This window comes from Mastigoproctus giganteus, chromosome 8 (genome assembly GCF_048544385.1).
Source record: "Mastigoproctus giganteus isolate SK-2022 chromosome 8, ASM4854438v1, whole genome shotgun sequence".
NCBI lineage: Eukaryota > Metazoa > Arthropoda > Arachnida > Uropygi > Thelyphonidae > Mastigoproctus > Mastigoproctus giganteus.
In genome coordinates, this window is record NC_143582.1 from 25,339,260 (window position 1) to 25,356,901 (window position 17,642).

General features: G+C 38.9%; 1 protein-coding gene across 1 annotated transcript in view; it reads right to left on the bottom strand.

The window, feature by feature from the left end:
- Positions 1-16,714, bottom strand: part of LOC150081379 (uncharacterized) — an 81,807-nt gene extending 65,093 nt beyond the window's left edge. The window contains exon 1 of the mRNA XM_090379746.1: positions 16,472-16,714. Within this exon, the coding sequence (XP_090235872.1) occupies positions 16,472-16,567 (96 nt within the window). The 5' untranslated portion in view covers positions 16,568-16,714. The remainder of the gene's footprint in view (positions 1-16,471) is intronic.
- Between the last annotated feature and the right edge of the window lie 928 nt (positions 16,715-17,642).

The following is a 17,642-nucleotide window of genomic DNA, read 5'->3' on the forward strand; positions in this document are numbered from 1 at the left end:
GAAATAATAATGTCCTGCACTAATTTTTATTAAACGTACTATTGATTAACAAAATTCATGTTTATAACAAAAGTTAACCTAGCAAGATGATAGAGAAAGGAATCTCAGAATCAAAGTATCGGAGAAAATAACTCGAAAAAAGTATAGCAAGGTTGAAAATGGCTCTTAGAGCTGAGAGTATTGCCAGGAGGGAAAAAAAAATCTAACCATACACGAGACAAATCAAGACCGAAACAGGATAATGCATAGCAATGAAAAGAGAAAAAAAAATGAGACAAGTAACTATAAGCATCTTGGCATAAAATTTAGGTCTAGCAAACATGCTCTATATATCATGAATAATGGTCCATGCCTGCGAGCATGACAATTTGTCTAGTGAGACTTGGCTATTGAGTAACAAAGACACATACTCATAAGTTATTATATATTTATTCATTTTTCTAGATCCATCGATTACTGAACGAAAACAATGAATATAACGAGAGGTAGTATGCTAGAGAAGGTTGATGCACGATCAGCTTATAAAAAACTTCATCTGCAAGGAAAATAATCAAAAGAAATCCATGAGGGAATGACAGCTGTAGCTGTATGTAGGGAGGTTCGTCCATCATATGAGATTGTGAAAAACTGGAAAAGACAGTGTTCAGGTGTAGGCGAAGCAGTGTGCACGATGATTCAAGAGAAGGAAGATCCATCTCGGCTACTGGCCTTGGTGTCTAAAGTGGAACAGTTACTCCTTGAAAAGAAACGTGTTACTATAAATTTTATAGCAAATGAAGCGAACATTAGCCATGGGTTCGTTTGCGCCATAATGCAAGGGTTTCTGCACATGGCTAAGGTGGCAGCCCAACGAGTTCGGAGATTATTGATATTTCCTCAATAACTCTACAGAAAAGAGCTCTTTGTAAAGAGGAACTTGATTTTTTGGTAGAGTTGTGACGATGGTCTGGATACATCACTATCACACACTATGCAACGGAAACATTCATCTTCACCAACCCCCCCCCCCCAAAAAACCACGGATCAATTGCCTACCAATAAGGTCATGCTGTTAATCCTGAGGGATTCTAAATGTATCACCCTTCAAGATTGCCTTCCAAAAGGCAACGGCATCACTGACTACTACTAAAGAAACCACCTGAGAAAGTTGAGGGATGCTATCCAAGTTGAAGAGACGCGGGAAGCAATCCGAAGGTGTCCGCCTCCTAACCGATAATGCCCCTGCTCACAAGGCTGCTTTCACAGTGAACTTTCTATCGGGTGTAGCTTTGAAAATCTGCAGCACCCACCTTATTCTCCCGACTTCTCACCTTTAGATTGCTTTCGCGGAGGTGGGGGAACCCCTGGTGCCGTCAGACAACTAATACTACAGATTCGTTTCTTTTCCCTAAAATGAAGAAACCATTACAGGACCGCAGATGTTGTTGTTATTTGGTTTTTAGGAGCATTAGCAACTAAGGCCATACTGCTCGGGAATATGCAGTGGTCATTCCCTGATCTTACCACACCCTCCGTATTTGGTGGTGACGGACTCGAACCCCGGTCTAATAAAGAAGCGTGTGCTACGCACTGTTGCTCTTTCCCACCTGGCTACGGAGGCGCCTACAGAGCCGCAGATTTCAGACTGATGGGATGGTAACGAAGTGGAAGCCGCCTAGTTTTCTGCTCAAAGTGAGTTCTATTCACGAGGCCTGAAAGAGCTTATCCACAGATAGCAAAAATGTGTAGCTCTAAAAGGTAGCAATACACAGAAGGATAAAACTGCCAGCCAAGTTTCAAATTCCTACTCAAATATCTCTAGGTGAGAGTCAGTAGTAGTAATAGAGGCATGTGATGCAAGAAAGCAAGTGTATGAACTTATGTAGCATCAACCAAAAAAAAAAAAATAATAATAATTTCACACAACAATTCCCTCTAAAAATTTGTCAGTTCCTCCTTGAATTTATTTAAGCTATCAACTTCTACAACAACATATGGAAGTTTGTTCCAGCAATTAACCACCCGCTGGCTAAAGGCAAATTTCAGCATATCTATTTTACAACTGTCTTTCTTCAATTTGAATTTATGCCCCTCAAGTTCGTAATCTGAGCAAGCGGAAGAATCCCATCAGAATTCAGCGTGCTCAACCCATTCAAGGCCTTATACACCTCAATCAGATTACCGCGCAGGTGCCTAGTCTCCAGCCACTGCAATTTGCAGAACTTAAGCCTCTCTTGGTAAGAGAATTCCTTCATTCCCCTCACCAATCTTGTTGCCCTTCTCTGTATATGCTCAAGCAAATCTACATCCTTCCTAAAATGAGACCCCCAGACCTGTACGCAGTACTCAAGGCGTGGCCTGACTACTGGCCACGCCTTGAGTGGCCAGTAGTACTGTTCCTTGCTAGCAAAATTCCTGTATATCATTGACAATACCCCATGACCTGCTCATGCAGACTGTCTGCATTGCTCAGAAAACTTCATATCTGACAGTACAATCACTCCCAGGTCTTTTTCATTTTCTACTAGCCAAAGGTAGTACCACACAGTTGGTATGTTTCTCTGGGGGTTACTTCTACCCAAATGCAGTACTTTGCATTTGTCAATATTAAACCTCAGTTGCCGCCTCTCAGCCCATCTGCCCAAATGTTTTAGATCCTGTTGCATTAGCACATTGCCATTGTTGTCATTAACAACCCTGCCAACCTTTGTATCATCTGCAAACTTCGACACTAAGCCTGATATACCTTCATCAATATCATTAATAAATATACACAACAGTGGGCCCAACACCGAATCCTGTGGACTCCACTAATAACATTAGTCCCCGAAGAGCAGCGTCCACTGATTAGCACTCAGTCTTCTCCCACTCAACTACCTTTTTATCCATTGTAGCAACTTACCCTTAATACCATTCTGCTCCAATTTGTACAATAATCTTCCAAGCGCAACAATATCAAAAGCTTTCCTGAAATCCAAGTATATGATATCAAAATAATTTTTTGCATCCAGTTCTTTGTAACCACGTCATAGTATCCAATCAAATTTGTTAAACAAACTTTCCCTTAACAAACCCATGCTGTGTCTGAATTATTGCTGCAGTCTTGTCTAGATGATCCAGCAACGCATCTTTAATCAGCAACTCCATTATTTTCCCCGGAACAGAAGTTAATTAACCGGTCTGTAATTACTCATGTCACCCTTAGAGTCCTGCCCCTTTGTGAATTGGTGATACATTTGCACATCTCCAGTATATGGGAACTTTCCCTCAGTCCAAGGATGCTCTTATAATTATGACTAAGGGTTTGCTTACTACCTTTGCCCCCTCCTTTAATATAACTGGATAGATCCCATCCACTCCGGGTGCCTTTCTTATGTTTAACTTCAACAATTTCTCCTCCACTTTGCTTTTAGTTATTAGAAAATCATTAAGCATCCTGTTACAGTTTAATAAACTTCTGGCATTTTCCTCCCTTAATTACTCCTCATGTGTGAATGTAGGTGCAAAATACTCATTCAGTTTGTCAGCTATCTGAGCAGGATCGTCAACAATCGAACCATCGATATCAAGTAGACCGCCCCTCGTATCAATCGGAGCACAGGTAAATCCCAGAAGCGGGGGGAAATGAGATGTATCGTAATTTCGCACAGTAAGGAGCTTATACGCTGCAGAAAAAGTGAATCGCCTAACTTTGAATCTATTTGCGCCACCTTAAAACTCAAGACAATAATATTACATATCTAATTCACTTCCCACCACATCAAAACAAAGAAACCAGAAACGAAATCCTAGAATGGGTCATTAACAACATAATCCAGAATGCACGGTGCATCACCACTAGCAACTTCAAACATGGTTCAGCAAAGAACTGAAGCCCCAATTCGTTGCAAAGCAAAGCATTCAGAAAATGGTTGGAAATTGAAGAAAGAATATGACTTAGCAGAATATAAAAAAAAAAGATAATTTTGTGGTGAGAAAAGCAGCATTAAATAGATGTATGAAAAACTTCGTAAATCGAAAAGAATTACAGCAATAAACAAAAAGGCTTGCATAGACATGTAAAATTGTGGGAAAATAAACTGGAAAAAAAAAAACTACACAAGATGAAAAATGGTAAATTCTCATTGAAATAAATAAAAGATGGATACATTAATTCCATAAAAAATGGAACTAAGGACTAATTTAAATAAAAGTCATAAAAAAAACACTAACAAATAAGCAATTGTAGGACCCGACAAGATCCCACTTTTCATAATATAAATCTGAAGCCCTTTCATTATTGACACACACACAAACACACACACAGTGTGTGAATATGTCAGTAATGAAAATGGACTGAAACAGGGTGAGCATAAAGTCTTTCACTGATTTCAAATATTTATTACACAAGGACTATGCTGGGTACAAACATACAGCTTTTTGCAAATTTAACATCAACTCGAACAGTTTTTTTTTTTTTTTTGCCTCTGCAGTATACTTCTACATGTGCTCCGTTTGTTGTCTGGAGAACGACTAGTAGATACTCGATTTCTCTCCATCTCTTAAGTAACCGTCGCGAAAGCTTACATTATCCTCACCTTTAAAATTTCAGTATCACGAAATGGAGTCGAATACACTTTGTCCTTAATATATCCCCATAAAAAAAAAAAAAGTCAAGAGGGCTAATGTCCGATGAACGGGCTAGCCATGGTGTTGGACCATCCCTCCCAATCCGTCGGTTAGGAAACCTATCATCCAGGAACTCACGAACATCTAAACTCCAGTGTGGCGGTGCACCATCTTGTTGGAAAATTACCCATGACTGAAACTAACTGAGGAGCAACGTATTGCTCCAACATGTCCAAGTAAACGTTCGCTGAAATGGTGGGCTCAGCAAAAAAAAAAATTGGTCCAATAACCTTGTTGTACAGTAGGCCGCACCAACTAAACGTTCACTTTAGGGCTGTCCCTCTTCCTCAAAAACAACGCGAGTTCTCTGACTCCCAAATCGGACATTGTGTCGATTTACATTCCCCGAGGTGTGGAAGGTAGTCTCGTCAGAAAAACAAACACGCTTAAAGTAATCATTGTTTTCATGAATTCGCTGCAAAATCTCTGTAGAAAAAGCAGCACGTCGGGGACGATCGTCTTGCTCCAAGGCTTCAACAATTTGCACTTTATATGCATACAAACGAAGCCGTTTGTGCAAAATTTTAACGACTGTCCTCTGAGGTATGCCAAGTTCCCTTGATGCACGACGAGTTGACTTCCGACGACTGCATTCAAAAGCATCACGCACAGCATCAAAAGTCTTCTTCACTCACACAAGGCCTACCAGTTCTTTTAAGGTCCTCAACACTGCCGTCTCTTTAAAACTTTGCATACCAACCTATGATGTTTTTAACATCTGGCGGATCTCGCCCATACCCTCTTCTAAAATTTCGCTGAACTGTAACTGGCGATTCTGTTTCATGAAACCAAAAACACCACTGAGCTTTCTCCTTCATCGACGTCATTTTGATACTGGCGATTTTTTTTTTAATGTAAACCCCAAACACGAGAGGTATTAGAACCTATAGTACTTAGTACCGTGCTTGGATTGGAGGTTGAGAAGACGAAAGAAGATATTTGTTGACACTGGAGTTGAACTACTGTAGACTGTAATTTTCGGGAATTACGTATGAATGAAGGTTGTTCCAGAACGCGGCAGTTGAATTAATAAACGAGGAAGATGAAAAGTTGGTTATGTGAGTTTGAAGTTCGACAGTAAATGGATGTTGGCTGGTGGCAGCACTTGTTCGGATTGTTTTGAAAGAGAGAGCGGGAATTATAGAAGCCAGTTCAGAATAACAGCGCCCATGGAAATATCTGTAGAAGAGGCATGCAGCAGAAACAGTACGTCTACGAGACAGCGAGTGGAGAGACTGTTAGAGACGAATCATTAATTAACCAACTGCCCTCTTCTGAACGGAATCAAGAAGCCTGAGAGAGGTTTTGGGGGAACCACCCCAGATGTGGGAACAATATTCCATGCCAGGGCGGATTTGCGATTTATACAGAGTGAGCAGCTGGTTGGAAGAAAAGTAACGCCGAGAATGAAAGAGAAAACCAAATTTTTTAGATGCAGAGGAAGCAATATTTGTAATGTTCTTGTACCAAGAGAGAGATTAGAAGTCAGGGTAATCCCCAAAAGAGATGTATCGTTTTGCCTAGAAATCAGAGTGTCACCAAACATAAGCATAGGAGCAGAAGAATCGTTTTGGCAAGATACAAGACAAGACTGATTTTAGAAGGATTGAAATGAACTAAGTTGTCTTTGCCGCACTGGAGAATTAACTGCAGTTCGGCATTTAAGGAACTGGTAGCAGATTTTCGAGAAGTTGGAAGCGGATTGAGCAGGGCAAGGTTTCTCAAAATGGAAAGTGGAATGCAATGTGCTATCATCAGCAAAACTATGGATAGAATTTCCAGTCAATGGAAGAAGGTCATTAATATATAGGAGGAAAAGAGTGGGGGAAAGAACTGAACCTTGGGGGACACAGGCATTAGTGGAGAAGTTAGAAGACAGAGAGCCATCTACCATCACCCTTAGTGAGCGATCAGAGAGAAAACTAGATAACCAATTAAAAAAAGCAGTTGGCAAACAATAAGACGGAAGCTTGTTTAGAAGACCTTTATGCCAAACACGATCGAAAGCCTTTGAGATGTCAAGAGCAACTGCTTGTGTTTCCCCGAACTTTTCCATTGAATCAGTCCATAAATGGGTAACATAAGCCAGATATCACCAGTGGATCGACACTGACGGAATCCATACTGGCGATCGTTGATCAGGCGGAAGGTTTCTAGGTTGTTTAAGAGTTGGCGGTTAATTGATTTCTCCATTACTTTAGAAAGAGTAGAAGTAATTGCAATGGGACGATAATTGGATGGGAGGGATTTGTCACCCTTTTTAGGAACTGGCTGGATATGAGCAAATTTCCAAGCAGAAGGAAAAACACCTTTGGAATAAGAAAGTGAAAAAAGGCGGCAAAGAACAAGAGTAAGTTCAGGAGCACAGGTTTTGAGAACAAGTGGAGAAATACCATCAGGACCTGGAGCTTTCTTAGCATCAAGATTCATCAAAATCCTTCTGACGGAAGAACACAAGAGGCATTGAATGGAGCGTGTTGGGAATGGTGGGAGGTGTTTTACCAAGATCATTAATACATGAGTTAAAAGAAAAATTGAATGCTAGCAGGTTTGCTTTATCCTTGGCTGAAGTGACAACAGAACCATCTGGTTTGGACAGAGGTGGGAGCAGAGATGGGCAAAAGTTGCAGCCAATAGCTTTGGCAAGACACCAGAATGCTCAGCTACCATTAGGGCAAGAAGCAAGTTTTCTACTCTTAGCCTGTTCAAACTCTAGTGGACTGATTAATAACTGCTTTACAATTGTTGCGAGCTTTGGGTGTAGGCAGAAAATAAAACTGAAGAATTAGAAACAAGCCAATTACAATATGCAACATTTTATTCTTGAACAGCATTAGCACATTTATTGGAAAACCAAGGTTTAGATAAAGGACAAGATTTTAAAGTGGAGTGTGGGATAAAGGATTCCATTCCTGCAAGAATAATTTCACTGACACGATCTGAGCAACCAGTGACCTCAGAAGTTTTGAAACAGTAATCCGACCAAGGAAAAGAAGAAAATAAATCTCGCAGGTCTATCCCATTTTGCATTCTTGTAATGCCAAACAATACGAGGTTGGGAATAGCCATGAGATAAAGGCTCCATTGGAGAAGAGACAATCACCAAGTTGTGATCTGAGGTGCCTAAAGGACCTCTCACCTTGACCGTGTACGTAGAAGGGTTGTTTGTAAGAAAAAGATCAAGCATGTTGGTTGTATGGTTCGGATTGTCTGGTATTCTTGTAAGTAAATGAACAATCTGTGCAAGGTCATTAGTAATTGCAAAAGCCTCAGCATCTCGACCAGCTGGATCGGTGTGACTAGAAAACGGAAGCCAGCTGGAGTTGTGAACATTAAAATCACCAAGGAAAATTACCTCACTGTTAGGAAAGATGGACTGGAGAAAGTCAAATTGCAAAGAGAGGAAGTCAAAGAGCTCCATGTGATTAGTGGAGTTGGGAGAAAGGTAGAGACAACAGATGAATTTGACACAATGAGATAGAGATTTTAAGCCAGAGAAGAGAAGATCGAAAAGAGAAGATTCCAAATTACCAAGTCTCTGACAGGGAATATCGGAACGGACATGTATGCACAAGTACCAACTTTGAGGCGAAAAGAATCATACAGTGAATAATTTAGGCAACTGAGATGAGTAGTTGAATCAATGAATAACTGAGATTCTGTCAGAAAAAGTACATGGGGTTTGGCAGACTGCAAGTGGAAATGGACATCGTTGAGATTAGAATTGAGACCACATATATTTGTGAAATGAATTAGGAAGTGTTTGGGAGGTTTAGATCTTTTCGCAGATAAGCTTACTCTACTAGTTTGACAATTCATTGTGTATTCAATAGTAAGAAAAAGTTGGGGGGGGACATGCTGTATGAAGTAATGAAATTTTTGGATATGGCGTACTCATAGTAAGAATATGCTCGCATCCTTGACATAACGTGGCCTCGACAATGCCCCCCGCAAACACCCTACTCGGACTCAATCTGGGAGAGTAGAGGATTACAGCGATGTATCCATTGTAGCGATTTCTGCGCTACCTAGATCGTCCACAGATTGTGAAACTGTACAGCGCAAAAAACTAAGCATTGGCTTTCGTTATGACAAGATGCTAGTTTCTATCTGGCATAGCTTTTAAGTTATAATTTTTCTTAATCAGGGAAAGGCTTTATGCTCACCCTGTAAAACCCGAAGACGAACTGAACATTCAGTCAAGCTACTACCTAAAATAAGAAACCTAAATCAACTAAAGATCTCGGACCAAACTCAACAAGTAATGCACCGACAAAAAAAAAAAATCATGGAAAAAAACAAGTCAAAACTGGAGAAACTGCTTCGACTACCAACTACATAGTTCAAAGCAGATCCACAATTATACACTTTCTCACAACATTCAAGAATATACAGTATTCAATAACATATTGCCCTAAGTAAAGCACCGTTGGATGTGGTGTTTATTGATATAGCAGCAGCATACAAAGGCGGAAGAGCAATAGGCCATATACTCCGCGCGTTCTTCAATATACGGGACTACAACTGGAGATACTCATGGAAATAATTATTAGCAGAACACTGAAGTTTGGCCAAAATGAAATGAAGGCTGAAATCAAAATTAACCAAGGCTTACTCTAAAGAGTTCTTTCTGGGTTCTTCTTTGCCGTTGCTTTGGAACCTTATCTGGAAAAGCATCAACATATGAGGATGACCTGAAGGTCTTTATATAGTCCAAAAAAAAAAAAAAAAATTGCAAGGTCAGATAGAATCTCCGAATTAATGTACAAAAATCAGCTCAAATAACTTTCATGCAAAAAGAGTCGAATTCTCAAAAGGGATAAATAAGCTCACATTCAAGAAGCATATGAACCAACATAAAAGAAACATGTACAAAGCCTGATGGACAATCAAGAAAGAAGTTACAAGATGGTTGTACCCAACTGCAACTGAAGACCATTATTTGGTCTTCAGCCCTGTCTAATAGAATTAAGATGGAGGCAGCTGAGTATTGGCCGATAAGATAGCTGAACCGAGTTACTCACTAACGCATCATCTCCGCATCACACTAACCGCATCATCTACATACTAACTTAAATGCTAAACCATACAAACACAGATTGCAAAAAATAAAATATACCTCGCTTGGAGCAGATATGAACAAAAAAAAAAAAGTGAAACCAAGTTGTTTGGGGGTTTTTTAGGAGTATTAGCAACTAAGGCCATATTACTCCGGTAATATGCGGTGGTCATTCCCTGACCTTTCCGCATCCTCCATATTTGGTGGTGACTGGCTCGAACCCCGCTCTAATCAAGAAGCGTGTGCTATGCACTACTGCTCCTTCCCACCTGACTACGGAGGCGCCTGAAACCAAGTTGTATGATATGGTGATAACAGTATACTTCACAAATGTATAAAAATGAATAGACTGAAGAAGAATTTTACATGTTAAACGTTAAAAGAATAATTAAGAATTAATTATAATCTTTTTAGATTATAATCTATAAAGAAAGTATAGTTAAGCAATTAAAACAGATTTCAACCAAACATTAAATTATTATATAAAAGTAAACTTAACTTACGTTAATGATAAATATTAAATAAACTTAAGTCGGTGGCATCCCGATTCCTAACCAAAGAAGTACTCCGACCTAGGTGTGACCCAAAGTGACCTTTAGGCACCATACTGACAAACATCAGGTCAAAGTGGATCGGCTCCACTGGTTAATAAAAATTAACCAAAGTCCATGATCCCAAACGGATAGCATCGTATAGTCTTGTATATATTCATTAATCCTTTATGGTGCTGAAATCTAGGCATCTGCTGCCCCAACCAATGTAAAGTGAATCTATACAACAGAATATTGGTTTACTAAGATGGGTCTCATAAGCTCCGAATTCTAATTGGCAACAGAACAAATCAAATAGAAAATGCGTTAAAAATAAGAAGCCGGAAAAAAAAAAAAAAAAAGACATCCTCACCACAAAAGTGATGACTCTGGGAAAGCTGCGCTTAGCCGATACCCACACCCAACTACGAGCTACGTCACTGCTGATCGCTAACTCCAATAAACTGGCCTTTTGGAACCCATTCCTGTCTAATGCAATGCTGACCAAACTACAGAGCATTGATGGCGACCTCCTGAAATTTTCCACCAACAAGAAGTATACATGCAACCTGCTCAATTCGTTACCAGCGAGAATTGCCTTCAGAACACCGAATGCCATCAGAAAGTATATCAATTAGATGCAGCTACACTGACTGATGCAATCTTAAAGCATGAAGCTTAAGGCCATTGACGAGTTCTATATCAATAAGTTCCTGGTGTCCTATGTTTAATTACTTTAATTGATCACCGTGTAATAACTTATGTCCTTGTCCCGCAACACGTCATACTGTCCAACTAATCCAACCTTTGTACACCTTGGCACCGTTGCCATGATGGGAACTATTATACACACAGTACTTGTACAAATACACAGTATTTGTACAATAAAGATTGTTTATATAATGTAATGTACAGTATAAAATAACATAATGCGATTAATGAATAGTATAATGTAGCAAAAATTTGAATGAACAAACTGTTGTATTACTATTTATTATTGAAAAGAAGATGGCAAGATTAGTAATTAAACCAGTATATAAATCTCGGGTCCGGAAGCCTATTCGGTTCCGAAAGAACAAGTACATTATTTAAAAGACAATTAACTGATACGTAAAGCACACCAGATACTAGTGTGTATAATCTTAACATAAATTTACTGAAATATCTAGGTATCGTTTTGAAAACAGTACGAAAAGACTAGCAAACCATTACATATACAGAAAACTATGAATATTCCCAGTGTACAGGGAATAGAGTTAAGAATACAGGGAAGGGAGTTAAGAGTTACCAGGATTTTTAGTTTGCAGAAAATAAAAAAAAAGTGTATAATGTGTCTATAAATTGCATGTGTTCTGTGGTCGATTTGCTGTTTGACAAACCAGTTTCCCAAGACCGACTAACTCGGCACGTTGTGAAAAAAGCCCTTAAATTCCTTGTCATTAAAGCGATTCGAACTCGGGGATTTTAAATCCGGTGTGGGAGGACCGCGATTCTACTAACTGTGCTACCCACGAAGGCGTAGGAGTGGACCACGATAACACCAGTTTGACCGCAGTAGTGCCAGCCTATATTCACGATTTCTCCTGTCAGTGAAAGTTTAAAAAAAATAATAATAATACAAATCGCTCTAAGTCAGCACCCACTTGTGGCTTAACTCTGAGTTCCTAGAACAAGAACTTTCAAAATTAATGAACGCCAACGCTAGAATCAATTATTGACATACATATAGACGGCATGTCCTTACTAAAATTCTGAAATGACAACAGGCTGAAGTGGAGCACTGACTTACTTAAGGCCTAACTATATCGCGATCATGTATACATATTATATAAAAAAAAATAGAAAAGAAAAAAAGGCAAAGCAGGCTAGATCCATCACCAATACTAAACATGTTAAGCAACCTGTCACTCGAACACAGCAACCTCAATCCATGCAAAGAATTAAGAATAAATCCTACGCAGAAATGTTAAGTCAGAAAAGAAACTAAAAGATCTTGGGTCACTGAAATAGGTTTTACTTCAATGTTGAGCTTTAATAATTTAAGTATATTTACAGTGGATTCTGTTCTTATGTCATGTTCATGATATCCGAATCTTAAGATGTAATATCCTAGAGTAAATATCCAAGTATAAATACAGTTATTATTATTAGCCATATGGTGCAAGGAAGCCCGAGGCTTATGCTGCACGAGCCAAAACAAAAAAAAAAAAAATGCGAGTTTTCGAGAAAAAATTCCTGAGAGAGAGAGGGAGGAGAATCACCAAGAAAAAGAAGAATGATGATATCCAGCTCAGGACCCTGGGTGTGCCAAGCCCATAACTTACCAGATGTAAGCCCCTGGGGTGAATAGACAATTTTAAAATTAACTGAAAAATTGATAAAAAAAAATTGCGCTTTTACATAATCAAAAATCAGTTTAGTTTTTATTTTCTTTGAATCAAAATGTATCAGCTAATTTATTGCTTCGAAGAAGACCAAGGTAGCTTCCGCATGGAAAGTCCGTACCTAGTTCGTTCTGTTTTTTAGTTGGCTTAGTACAAAACATTGCTATACAATAACATAAGCACTTCTCTAGTATCCTATTTTTATCCTATGATAAAACAACAGCTGTTGTAGTAGGATCAACGACTAAGGCCATATTGCTCAGTATATATTATCTGTAAATTGCGCGTGTTTTCTGGTCGATTTTCTGTTTGCTGGACGAAAAACCTGAGTTTCCGGGAGAAAAACCATGGTAACCTCGCCTGAGACCGGCTAACACAGCCACATTTTTCACAATGTCCATAAAAATTCATTCCGCCTGTCATCGACGGGATTCGAACTCAAGTCTTTTCCACCCGGTTTGGAGAGGACGGAGATTCCACCAACTGCGCTATCCTCGAGGGGCTCACATCTGGTGAGTATGGGCTTGGCACACCCAGGGTCCTGAGCTGGATATCATTATTCTTCTCTTTCTTGGTGATTCTCTCTCTCTCTCTCTCTCTCTCTCTCTCTCTCGATAACTCGGGAATTTTTTATTTTTTTTTTTTGGCTGGTGCAGCATAAGCTTCAGGCTTCTTTGCACCATACAGCTAATAATAATAATAATAATAATAATAGCAAAGTGTATAGTAATTTTTAACATGCTACACATGTACTTTTACGTGGGTCAGTTGACCCGGCAATCGGCATTAAATTATTTCCATTCCATGTTTCTTAACTGGTTAAGAATCCCGACCACCCCCGTGCACTTCAACAATCATACCTAACCACCCATCGGGCTTTTTGAGTATTGGTCTCCACCCTCACCTCCGTAGTGGCGAACTTGGCGACCACTAGACTCGAGAAATCTTGATGCTTCTGATAAAAACATGTCTAACATTTAGTAACTTTTTAACTCATATCTAACGAATCCTCGCCTAAGATTACATAGCAACCGGACTGGCCTGGAAAACACTGAGCTTTTCGCAAGGCCCTAGCTAAGATTCTGCATACAATTACAAATCCAAACAAAATTTCCTTTTTCTTCGTGGGTGATAGGAAAAAACTCTGCCAACCTTAGTATCATCTACGAACTTGGATATTAAGCCTGATATACTTCATCAATAGGCGCCTCCGTAGCCAGATACGAAGGAGCAGCAGTGCGTAGCACACGCTTCTTGATTAGACGGGGTTCAAGCCCGTCACCACCAAATACGGAGGATGCGAAAAGGTCAGGGAATGACCACCCCATATCCCGGAGCAATATGGCCTTAGTTGCTAATGCTCCTAAAAACCAAAACAACTTCATCAATATCATTGATAAATATGCAAAACAACAGTGGACCCAACACCGAACCCTGTGGGACTCCACTAATAACATTAGTCCACGAAGGGCAACGTCCATTGATTGACGGTCTTCTCCCACTCAACCACCCTTTTATCCATTGCAGCAACCTGCCCTTAATACCAAACTGCTCCAATTTGTACAGTAGTCTTCCATGCGCAAAAGTATCAAAAGCTTTCCTGAAACCACACTATATGGTATCAAAATTATTTTTTGCATCCAGTTCCTTTGTAACCACACCATAGTATTCAATCAAATTTGTCAGACAAGATTATCCCTTAACAAACCGACGTGCTCTGTCTGAATTATTACTGCAGTCTTGTCTAGATGATCCTGCAATGTTTCTTTAACCAGCGACTTCATTATTTTCCCGGAACAGAAGTTAAACTAACTGGTCGGAAATTACTCGTGTCACTTTTTGATCCTCCGTTGTGAATTGGGGATACATATGATTTGCACATCTCCAGTCAGTGGGGATTTCCGTCCTGACCATCATCAAACGGAGACAAGAACACTTCCACATTACTAATAATTTCAGTTCAACTTCAATCTCTCTCTCTCATATTAAGTGCTCAAAAATCTGCACTCATGATTTCTTTAAAAAATAATAACCTTCAGCTAACGTTGAACAGTATGCATCCCAGTGGCCAATGCTCATACTAATCTTAGGGTTGTTTTTGACCGTAAACTAATATCCCCGTGTTACATTAAACAACTTCATACCAGGATGTGCAGTCCATGATTACAAACTCTAAACAAAACCTTCCCAATGTTACCGACATTAACATACTAAGAAATATATTCATACCTTCATCCAACCGATCATTCACAGATGCATCACCCACAGCCCCTCCAAATCAATGAAGCTGGCGAATACTAGCTCAATAAATAGCTGTGCACGGTCTGAGCACGGCTGCTCCCAAAATTCTCACACCTCCCAACTGGAAAGTACCATAAGAAATTCAAATGAGGATCGACTCAGCAAGGATATATGCCACAGTCAAAATCCTCCTTGGAGAATTGAATTCTATGAAAGAATAGGAATTCTACCAGTGAAGAGTACCCGATCAAGCACTCCTTGCCACTCCCACCTTGCATTACACCAAGCACCGACTTCGTACAGATTTCTCCCTGACCAAATGCTACAAAACCTCGTAAATGCCGACCTACATACCTTCAAAGATCGAACATAAGAAAGAATCCTTGTTCACCGTTTCTTACTACTTACAATCGCCCCAGCGATTCCTCCACACCACTGAGGTCACCAAGTACCCCTGCATACTCTGTTTTCTGTACAGTTAAAGATATCTATCTGAGAATCCTCATCGTCTGTAGCAATTTACTATGACTTAATACGCAAAATGGAGTTACTATACTCGACTCCCCTCCAATTCCTCTTTTCTATAACTTATGTCAGTGGACATAGTCTAGGCCCAGGGGAACTGATCCTCGGCTCTTCCCCCTTCTCTAAACATCCTCCTTGAACAGTATCATTATAAGAAAACAAATACCCACACTTCGTAATTACGTGACTTATGGCATTCCCACTAGAATTAGTTTACAATGTAGTACTTAGAGGGGGGGGGGGGTGATTAATCCATCAACAACATTTTGAATGTTTTAACTTTTAATTAAAATTTTACTGCTTAAAACAGAATCATTACAATAGCATTGCCAGTAAATTCGATGGTGTGGCAGGAAACTTTACCTACCTTCCGCCCAGATACACGTACTGCAAAGAGGAACCTCCACCCAGTTGTTACAATATCCGCATTTCCAAACAGAATATGAAAAGTGGAACAAAAATATCAAATTTTTTAAACAAAAAGTTTATGCAACGCTTTTTTTGGGTAGAGTAGATACAATCTTACTGAGGATAGCTGGAGTGTGAGCAGTCCATGCAGAATGCAAATATGAAACTCATATTTCGACAAGCTGTTTACTCTTCCAACTACATTTAATATACTTCTCCATTGTCAAATAGAAGATATTTACATAAATCGATTAAATTAAGAGTATGGAAACAAAAGATCTCCAATTTTATGTCCTGAAAAATCGCTGTTATTCCACAGATACTGATTGTGCTTTTAAGCAAAATCGACCGATCTATTGTAATCGGATACTATAACAAACAATATTTAATATTCATAAGAGAACGACTGCTTGTTTTCAAATATTTCTCTGTATTTCCTTCAGCTCATACACCGAACAATAAGAGGCAAACTTTTCACTTTATTAGTGAGAAGCGGATGTATAAGTTCTAAAAAAAAAAAAAAAAAAAAAAAAAAAAAAGAGTAAATTAAAATAATTGTAAATTATATGAACAGCAACGTTGCTAAAAAGTTTTTTTTTTTTTTTTTTTTTTTGGGCCCACCTGTCCAATGGAACACCGACACAAATAATCGCACCTTATTAAAAAAAAACTCTTACCGTTTGGGGATCTGCAAGTTGGCCAGCAGAGAAACTGCCATCAAGGTAAAGTCCCAGAAAAGCAAATACTGCAAACAAAAGATTGAACTTCATCATTACGTGATGTTAAACTGTGGTCTTTTGAAAAATCACAAGTTCCAAGTGTTAAGTTGCGCACACCACTAGAATTTCGAGAGCGAGTCGGCACCGTGCTCTTTTGGACGCTAACATACAACACCTGTTAAAACCATGAGGATTTTCATTGGTAGGTTGCTTTTACTGCACACATCATTTAACAGCTACGAATCCACGTGTTAAGCACAAGCAGCCACGTCATTTATTACAGATAAAAATATTAGGAACGTGTTGCTTGAATAGATACGTATCAACTACCGCTACGTATGGTGAAAGAGCAAAAAGCCCCACCCCCCTTTCCCACAACTAACACCTTCCTCTTTCAAAGCGTCATGATTTTGTTTAGAAATACTCGGGTTACATTCTTCTATGGTGGAATTATAACGGAAAAGTTGTATTGCACTTTCAGTTCATTAATTCATTTGTTTCGACCTCAATTTATTAGGTCAGACAGTCCAGTTTCTGTTCCAAGCTCCATTTTCCTACTTCTCCACCCCTGTTTTGTTTTTATTAGTATTATTCCCTTTTTTTTTTTTTTTTTCAAATTCTTATTTCCAATATTAAATTCGGTGGAACCTATTTCAAGGTACGGTGGATTGTTTCGATCTGTTATCCAATGGATTTTCGTAATTATCATAATTGAAAACATTAGAAAAATCATTAAAAAAGAACAACGAATCATAAATTGAGACACAGAACCCTTTATATAATAAAACTGCTTTTTCATGTGCAAAGCGAAATCGAGAGGTATTTAATGATGATACTTTGTTAATTTTGATTGGTGGACAAGCTAATTGAATTAACTTTCTTATTCATTGTATCAGAAAATCAAAAGTTTTTTCCATAAGCCAATTTAGCGTAATTTCGTTTCCAAAAACAAAAACAAAAAAAGTAACTTTTTTAGTCAGTTCTATTGTGGAGAATTACAAATAATGTACTGAAATACTATTAAACTTGCATCAAAGGAGTTTATAATATCCAACTTTTCTGTCATTTTTTTGGCAAAAATCGACATTTATAATGCCCAATTTTTTTGTCTTTTAGGCAAAAATCTACC